The sequence below is a fragment of the Numenius arquata genome, unplaced genomic scaffold (assembly GCF_964106895.1).
Source record: "Numenius arquata unplaced genomic scaffold, bNumArq3.hap1.1 HAP1_SCAFFOLD_1828, whole genome shotgun sequence".
In the NCBI taxonomy this organism is placed as follows: domain Eukaryota; kingdom Metazoa; phylum Chordata; class Aves; order Charadriiformes; family Scolopacidae; genus Numenius; species Numenius arquata.
The window spans coordinates 1-9364 of record NW_027414843.1 but is presented as its reverse complement, the minus strand read 5'-3'; the positions used below and the strand labels follow the sequence as shown (position 1 = coordinate 9364).

At 67.0% G+C, this 9364-nt stretch overlaps 1 protein-coding gene across 1 annotated transcript; it reads right to left on the bottom strand.

The window, feature by feature from the left end:
• Positions 1-2948: 2948 nt before the first annotated feature.
• Positions 2949-7437, bottom strand: CFP (complement factor properdin; the record flags this gene model as incomplete). Its single annotated transcript, XM_074167348.1, is given in 4 exon segments — positions 2949-3064; positions 5286-5486; positions 7266-7408; positions 7410-7437. Coding segments are annotated over 4 exon segments (488 nt in total), but the record flags the coding sequence as incomplete, so codon positions are not given.
• Positions 7438-9364: the final 1927 nt, after the last annotated feature.

The window sequence follows — 9364 nt, the reverse complement described above, 5'->3', positions numbered from 1 at the left end:
CATAAGTGACCCCTCCCCCGCCCCCCCCAGGTGACCCCTCCCCCCATAGCACCCCTCCCCCCATAAGTGACCTTTCCCCCCGCCCCTCCCCCCCATGGGAACCCTCTCCTCCGCCCCTCCCCCCCCAGGTGACCCCTCCCCCCATAGCACCCCTCCCCCCCATAAGTGACCCCTCCCCTCGCCCCTCCCCCCTCATAAGTGCCCCCTCCCCCCATAGCACCCCTCCCCCCCTATAAGTGCCCCCTCCCCCCATAGCACCCCTCCCCCATAAGTGACCCCTCCCCCCGCCCCTCCCCCCCATGGGAACCCTCTCCCCTGCCCCTCCCCCCCAGGTGACCCCTCCCCCCATAAATGCCCCCTCCCCCCATAGCACCCATCCCCCCATAAGTGACCCCTCCCCCCATAGCACCCCTCCCCCCCCATAAGTGACCCCTCCCCCCGCCCCTCCCCCCCCACAAGTGACCCCTCCCCCCATAAGTGACCCCTCCCCCCGCCCCTCCCCCCCCATAAGTGCCCCCTCCCCCCCCATAAGTGCCCCCTCCCCCCATAGCACCCCTCCCCCCGCCCCTCCCCCCCATGGGAACCCTCTCCTCCGCCCCTCCCCCCCTATAAGTGCCCCCTCCCCCCCACCCCTCCCCCCATAAGTGCCCCCTCCCCCCACCCCCAGGTGACCCCTCCCCCATAGCACCCCTCCCCCCACCCCTCCCCCCCATAAGTAACCCCTCCCCCCCTATAAGTGACCCCTCCCCCCTCCCCCCCCCCATAAGTGCCCCCTCCCCCCATAGCACCCCTCCCCCCCCATAAGTGCCCCCTCCCCACACACCGGGGGGGGGGCAGGGGGTCACGTGACGGCAGGGCTGCGTCTCCTCCAGGCGCAGGCTCTGACCCCCCCGGGGGGGGCAGCGGGGGCGGGGCCGCCCCCAGAAGGTGACGTTGACGGGGGCGGAGCCAGTCACCGGCTTTGACGTCATCCTGGGGGGGGGGGGGCGCTGTCACCCCCCCTGCCCCATAGATCATCCCCCCTGCCCCATAGATCCCCCCGACCCATAGATCACCCCTCCCTGCCCCATAGATCACCCCCCCCCTGCCCCATAGATCCCCCCCCGCCCCATAGATCACCCCCCCTGCCCCATAGATCACCCCTTCCTGCCCCATAGATCCCCCCCCACCCCATAGATCACCCCTCCCTGCCCCATAGATCAACCCCTGCCCCATAGATCCCCACCTGCCCCATAGATCCCCCCCGACCCATAGATCACCCCCCCTGCCCCATAGATCTCCCCCCGCCCCATAGATCCCCCCGACCCATAGATCAACCCCTGCCCCATAGATCCCCACCCACCCATAGATCACCCCTCCCTGCCCCATAGATCCCCCTCCCCCTGCCCCATAGATCACCCCTTCCTGCCCCATAGATCATCCCCCCCTGCCCCATAGATCCCCCCCCGCCCCATAGATCAACCCCTGCCCCATAGATCACCCCCCTGCCCCATAGATCATCCCCCCCTGCCCCATAGATCACCCCCCCCACCCCATAGATCCCCCCCGCCCCATAGATCAACCCCTGCCCCATAGATCATCCCCCCCTGCCCCATAGATCACCCCTCCCTGCCCCATAGATCATCCCCCCCTGCCCCATAGATCACCCCTCCCTGCCCCATAGATCCCCCCCCGCCCCATAGATCACCCCCCCTGCCCCATAGATCACCCCTCCCTGCCCCATAGATCACCCCCGACCCATAGATCACCCCTTCCTGCCCCATAGATCATCCCCCCCTGCCCCATAGATCACCCCTTCCTGCCCCATAGATCCCCCCCCGCCCCATAGATCCCCCCCGACCCATAGATCACCCCCCCTGCCCCATAGATCCCCCCCAACCCATAGATCACCCCCCCTGCCCCATAGATCACCCCTTCCTGCCCCATTGATCCCCCCCGCCCCATAGATCCCCCCCGCCCCATAGATCACCCCCTTGCCCCATAGACTCCCCAGCTCTATAGACCCCCCATTGACCCTATAGACCCCCAGCCCCATAGACCCTCATTGACCCCATAGGCCCTCCAGCCCCATAGGACTCCCAGCCCCATAGACCCCCATTGACCCCATAGACCCCCCCCTACCCCATAGACCCCCATTGACCCCATAGACCCCCCCCTACCCCATAGACCCCCATTGACCCTATAGGCCCTCCAGCCCCATAGAACCCCATTGACCCTATAGACCCCCCTGCCCCATAGACCCTCATTGACCCCATAGGCCCTCCAGCCCCATAGACCCCCCTACCCCATAGACCCCCATTGACCCCATAGACCCTCCAGCCCCATAGACCCTCCAGCCCCATAGATCCCCATTGACCCCATAGACCCTCCAAGCCCCATAGATCCCCATTGACCCTATAGGCCCTCCAGCCCCATAGGACTCCCAGCCCCATAGACCCTCCAGCCCCATAGACCCCCCCCCTGCCCCATAGACCCTCATTGACCCCATAGACCCCCCTGCCCCATAGACCCCCATTGACCCCATAGGCCCTCCAGCCCCATAGAACCCCATTGACCCTATAGACCCCCCTGCCCCATAGACCCTCATTGACCCCATAGGCCCTCCAGCCCCATAGGACTCCCAGCCCCATAGACCCCCATTGACCCCATAGGCCCTCCAGCCCCATAGACCCCCCCCCCAGCCCCATAGACCCCCATTGACCCCATAGACCCTCCAGCCCCATAGAAGCCCATTGACCCTATAGACCCCCCTGCCCCATAGACCCCCATTGACCCCATAGGCCCTCCAGCCCCATAGAACCCCATTGACCCTATAGACCCCCTGCCCCATAGATCCCCATTGACCCTATAGGCCCTCCAGCCCCATAGGAATCCCAGCCCCATAGACCCCCATTGACCCCATAGACCCCCCCCCCCCAGCCCCATAGACGCCCCATAGAGCCCCATACGCACGGGTAGGGGGGGTAGATGGGCTGGCACTCCTGGAAGCGGCTGCGTGTGGGGCTGGCCCCACAGGGGGGGGTGCAGAGTCCCCAGGGGCTCCAGTCCGACCAGTTCCCCGGCACTGGGGGCACAGGGCAGCCTCACCCTATAGGGCCCACCCTATAGGGCAGGGGGGGGGTGGGGGGGGTCTGGGAGTCCCTGTGGGTCACGGGGGGGGGGGGGTGTGTCCTGTGGAGCTCTATGGGGCGCTATGGGGCAGCTATGGGGCGCTATGGGGCACCTCTAGGGCTCTAGAAGGTTCTATAGGGCAGCTATGGGGCGCTATGGGGCAGCTCTAAGGCTCTAGAAGGTTCCATAGGGCAGCTATGGGGCGCTATGGGGCAGCTCTAGGGCTCTATGGGGCAGCTCTAGGGTTCTAGAAGGTTCCATAGGGCAGCTATGGGGCGCTATGGGGCACTATGGGGCAGCTCTAGGGCTCTAGAAGGTTCCATAGGGCAGCTATGGGGCGCTATGGGGCGCTATGGGGCAGCTCTAGGGCTCTAGAAGGTTCTATAGGGCAGCTATGGGGCGCTATGGGGCAGCTCTAGGGCTCTATGGGGTTCCATAGGGCAGTTATGGGGCACTATGGGGCAGCTCTAGGGCTCTAGAAGGTTCCATAGGGCAGCTATGGGGCGCTATGGGGCAGCTCAAGGGCTCTAGAAGGTTCCGTAGGGCAGCTATGGGGCGCTATGGGGCAGCTCTAGGGCTCTAGAAGGTTCTATAGGGCAGCTATGGGGCGCTATGGGGCAGCTCTAGGGCTCTAGAAGGTTCTATAGGGCAGCTATGGGGCGCTATGGGGCAGCTCTAAGGCTCTAGAAGGTTCCATAGGGCAGCTATGGGGCGCTATGGGGCACTATGGGGCAGCTATAGGGTTCTAGAAGGTTCCATAGGGCAGCTATGGGGCGCTATGGGGCAGCTCTAGGGTTCTAGAAGGTTCCATAGGGCAGCTATGGGGCGCTATGGGGCAGCTCTAGGGCTCTATGGGGTTCCATAGGGCAGCTATAGGGCGCTATGGGGCAGCTCTAAGGCTCTAGAAGGTTCTATAGGGCAGCTATGGGGAGCTATGGGGCAGCTCTAAGGCTCTAGAAGGTTCTATAGGGCAGCTATGGGGCGCTATGGGGCAGCTCTAGGGCTCTAGAAGGTTCTATAGGGCAGCTATGGGGCGCTATGGGGCACTATGGGGCAGCTCTAGGGCTCTAGAAGGTTCTATAGGGCAGCTATGGGGCGCTATGGGGCAGCTCTAGGGCTCTAGAAGGTTCCATAGGGCAGCTATGGGGTGCTATGGGGCAGCTCTAAGGCTCTAGAAGGTTCTATAGGGCAGCTATGGGGCGCTATGGGGCAGCTCTAGGGCTCTAGAAGGTTCCATAGGGCAGCTATGGGGTGCTATGGGGCAGCTCTAGGGTTCTAGAAGGTTCCATAGGGCAGCTATGGGGCGCTATGGGGCGCTATGGGGCAGCTCTAGGGTTCTAGAAGGTTCCATAGGGCAGCTATGGGGCGCTATGGGGCGCTATGGGGCAGCTCTAGGGTTCTAGAAGGTTCTATAGGGCAGCTATGGGGCGCTATGGGGCAGCTCTAAGGCTCTAGAAGGTTCTATAGGGCAGCTATGGGGCGCTATGGGGCAGCTCTAAGGCTCTAGAAGGTTCTATAGGGCAGCTATGGGGCGCTATAGGGCAGCTCTATGGCCCTATGGGGCAGCTCTAAGGCTCTAGAAGGTTCCATAGGGCAGCTATGGGGCGCTATGGGGCAGCTCTAGGGTTCTAGAAGGTTCCATAGGGCAGCTATGGGGCGCTATGGGGCAGCTCTAAGGCTCTAGAAGGTTCCATAGGGCAGCTATGGGGCGCTATGGGGCAGCTCTAAGGCTCTAGAAGGTTCTATAGGGCAGCTATGGGGCGCTATGGGGCAGCTCTAAGGCTCTAGAAGGTTCTATAGGGCAGCTATGGGGCGCTATGGGGCAGCTATAGGGTTCTAGAAGGTTCCATAGGGCAGCTATGGGGCGCTATGGGGCAGCTCTAAGGCTCTAGAAGGTTCTATAGGGCAGCTATGGGGTGCTATGGGGCAGCTCTAAGGCTCTAGAAGGTTCTATAGGGCAGCTATGGGGCGCTATGGGGCAGCTCTAGGGCTCTAGAAGGTTCCGTAGGGCAGCTATGGGGCGCTATGGGGCAGCTCTAAGGCTCTAGAAGGTTCTATAGGGCAGGTATGGGGCACTATAGAGCAGCTATAGGGCGCTATAGGGCAGCTATAGGGGCGCTATGGGGCAGCTATGGGGTGCTATGGGGCAGCTATGGGTCCGGGGGGTAACTCACGCAGGCAGTGCTGGACGTTGTAGCAGGCGCGGAGCTGGATGGTGCCGCCCCCCCCATCTATGGGGCAGGGAGGCCCCTCCGGCCTCCGCCCCACACATTCCCGCGTCCGCCTCTGCTGCCCCACGGCGCGCTGGCAGCCGATCTTCTCCCAGGGCCGCTCGCAGGTGGTCCAGGCGCCCCACGGGCCCCACTGCGTCAGGGCTGGGGGGCAGCAGAGGGGGGGAGGGGGGGGGTTGGGGGGCTCCCCATAGATCCCCCCGACCCACACTTGGGGGGCAGCATGTGCCCCATAGATCCCCCCTCAACCCGCACTTGGGGGGCACCATGGTGGTGGGGGGTTATGGGGTGGGTGCCCCATAGCAGGTATGTTGGGGGGGGGGGTCCTGTGTGCCCCATAGATCTCCCTGACCCACACTTGGGGGGCAGCATGTGCCCCATAGATCCCCCCTGACCCACACTTGGGGGCAGCATGTGCCCCACAGATCCCCCTCGACCCACACTTGGGGGGCAGCATGTGCCCCATAGATCCCCCCTGACCCACACTTGGGGGGCAGCATGTGCCCCATAGATCCCCCCTCGACCCGCACTTGGGGGGGCACCGTGGTGGTGGGGGGTTATGGGGTGGGTGCCCCATAGCAGGTAGGTCGTGGGGGGGCCCTGTGTGCCCCATAGATCCCCCTGACCCACACTTGGGGGGCAGCATGTGCCCCATAGATCCCCCTGACCCACACTTGGGGGGCAGCACAGAGGGGGGTTATTGGGTATGTGCCCCATAGATCCCCCCTGACCCACACTTGGGGGGCAGCATGTGCCCCATAGATCCCCCTGACCCACACTTGGGGGGCAGCACAGAGGGGGGTTATTGGGTATGTGCCCCATAGATCCCCCCTGACCCACACTTGGGGGGCAGCATGGTGGGGGCGGTGGGCTGGGTGCCCCATAGATCCCCCTGACCCACACTTGGGGGGCAGCATGTGCCCCATAGATCCCCCTGACCCACACTTGGGGGGCAGCACGGAGGGGGGTTATTGGGTATGTGCCCCATAGATCCCCCCTGACCCACACTTGGGGGCAGCATGTGCCCCATAGATCCCCTCAACCCGCGCTTGGGGGGCACCGGGGGGGGGGTGGGGTGGTTATGGGGTGGGTGCCCCATAGCAGGTAGGTTGGGGGGGGGGGGGCCCTGTGTGCCCCATAGATCCCCCTGACCCACACTTGGGGGGCAGCATGTGCCCCATAGATCCCCCTCGACCCACACTTGGGGGCAGCATGTGCCCCATAGATCCCCCTGACCCACACTTGGGGGGCAGCACGGAGGGGGGTTATTGGGTGCGTGCCCCATAGATCCCCCCTGACCCACACTTGGGGGGCAGCATGGTGGGGGCGGTGGGGTGGGTGCCCCATAGATCCCCCCTGACCCACACTTGGGGGGCAGCATGTGCCCCATAGATCCCCCTGACCCACACTTGGGGGGCAGCACGGAGGGGGGTTATTGGGTGCGTGCCCCATAGATCCCCCCTGACCCACACTTGGGGGGCAGCATGTGCCCCATAGATCTCCCCTGACCCACACTTGGGGGGCAGCATGTGCCCCATAGATCTCCCCTGACCCACACTTGGGGGGCACCGGGGGGGGGGGGTGGTTATGGGGTGGGTGCCCCATAGCAGGTAGGTCGGGGGGGGGCCCTGTGTGCCCCATAGATCCCCCTTGACCCACACTTGGGGGGCACTGAAGGGGGGTGGGTGGGTGGGTGGAAGCCACGCCCCATATAAAGCCACGCCCCACATAAGGCCACGCCCCTAATAGGCCCCGCCCCGGAGTGCCCCCTCTCCGTCCCCTCCCAGCCTCCTTTAACCTACCCGAAGCCACTCCCCCACCCTCCGAAGCCACGCCCCCCCCAAAAAAGCCACGCCCCCCCCTCCAAGCGCTATTTCTCCCACCCCAGGCCACGCCCCCGCGGCTCAGGCCACGCCCCCTCACCCGGGCATGCGCCGTGGGGCCCGCAGAGCGCGCGCCGGGTGCCGTTGCCGGGGCAACCGCGGCCGCCGTGACGAGGGGGCGGGGCGTCGCAGGAGCGGCTCTGCGTGACCACGCCCAGACCGCACGTCACCGCGCAGGGGGGGGGATGACCACGCCCCCCAGGCGCCGTCCTCTGCGGGGGGGGGTGGGGGGGAGGGAAAGGGGGGAGGGGGTCAGGGGAAGGAGGGACACGCCCACCACCTCCCCCCCCCCCCCCCCCCCTCCCTCCTGTCCCGAGCTCCTGGGTCCTAAATTCCCCCCCCCCAAAAGACTCCTGCCCCCCCCAAATCCCCCCCCCCAATTCCTGGGGCCCCCCAAATCCCCCCCCCCAAGTTCCTGGGGCCCCCCCAAGTTCCTCCCCCCCCCCCCAAAGACTCCTGCCCCCCCCCGGCCCCCCCCAAATCCCCCCCCCCAATTCCTGGGTCTCCCCAAATCCCCCCCCCCCTCCAATTCTTGGGCCCCCCCCAAGTTCCTCCCCCCCCCCCAAAGACTCCTGCCCCCCCCAACCCCCCCTCCCCAATTCCTGGGGCCCCCCCAAATCCCCCCCCCCCAATTCCTGGCCCCCCCCCAAGTTCCTCCCCCCCCCAAGTTCCTCCCCCCCCCCAAAGACTCCTGCCCCCCCCAACCCCCCCCCTCCCCAATTCCTGGGGCCCCCCCAAATCCCCCCCCCCAATTCCTGGGTCCCCCAAATCCCCCCCCCCCCCAATTCCTGCCCCCCCCAAATCCCCCCCCCCCAAGTTACTGGGGCCCCCCCAATTCCTGGGTCTCCCCAAATCCCCCCCCCCCCCCAATTCCTGGGCCCCCCCCAAGTTCCTCCCCCCCCCCAAAGACTCCTGCCCCCCCCCAACCCCCCCCCCCCCAATTCCTGGGGCCCCCAAATCCCCCCCCCCCCCCAATTCCTGGGCCCCCCCCCAAGTTCCTCCCCCCCCCCCAAAGACTCCTGCCCCCCCCAACCCCCCCCTCCCCAATTCCTGGGCCCCCCCAATTCCTGGGTCTCCCCAAATCCCCCCCCCCCTCCAATTCCTGAACCCCCCCAAGTTCCTCCCCCCCCCCAAAGACTCCTGCCCCCCCCAACCCCCCCCTCCCACCAATTCCTGGGGCCCCCCCAGTTCCTGGGTCTCCCCAAATCCCCCCCCCCCCCAATTCCTGGGCCCCCCCCCAAGTTCCTCCCCCCGCCCCCAAAGACTCCTGCCCCCCCCCCGGCCCCCCCCAAATCCCCCCCCCCAATTCCTGGGTCCCCCAAATCCCCCCCCCCCCAATTCCTGGGCCCCCCCCCAAGTTCCTCCCCCCCCCCAAAGACTCCTGCCCCCCCCAACCCCCCCCTCCCACCAATTCCTGGGGCCCCCCCAAGTTCCTCCCCCCGCCCCCAAAGACTCCTGCCCCCCCCCCGGCCCCCCCCAAATCCCCCCCCCCAATTCCTGGGTCCCCCAAATCCCCCCCCCCCCAATTCCTGGGCCCCCCCCCAAGTTCCTCCCCCCCCCCAAAGACTCCTGCCCCCCCCCCCGGCCCCCCCCCGGCCCCCCCCAAATCCCCCCCCCCAAGTTCCTGGGGCCCCCCCAATTCCTGGGTCTCCCAAATCCCCCCCCCCCCCCAATTCCTGGGCCCCCCCCAAGTTCCTCCCCCCCCCCAAAGACTCCTGCCCCCCCCCCCCCCGATCCCCCCCCCCTCTCACCGGGGCAGGGGGGCAGGCCGGGGCAGGGCTGGCTCTGGGTTCCGTCCCCAGGGCAGGGGGGGCCGGGGGGGTCCCGGGAGGGGGGGGGGCGAATCGCAGCGACGGGACCGGCTCCGGTTGGGTCCCTGCCCCCCCCCCCCCCCCCCCCCCCGCGGCAGCTCCCCCCGCAGCCCCCCCACGGGCCCCACGCGCCCCACGAGCCCCCCACTGCGGGGGGGGGGGGGGGGGGGGGGAAAAGGGGGGGGGGGGGGGGAAAAAGGGGGGGGGGGGGGGGAAATAGGAGAGGGGGGGGAATGGGGGGGGGGGGGAGGGGTCAGGGGTCGGCCCCCCCCCGCACCCTCCCCTCTGCATCCCCCCCCCCCCCCCCCACCTTCGGCCTCACCCCCCC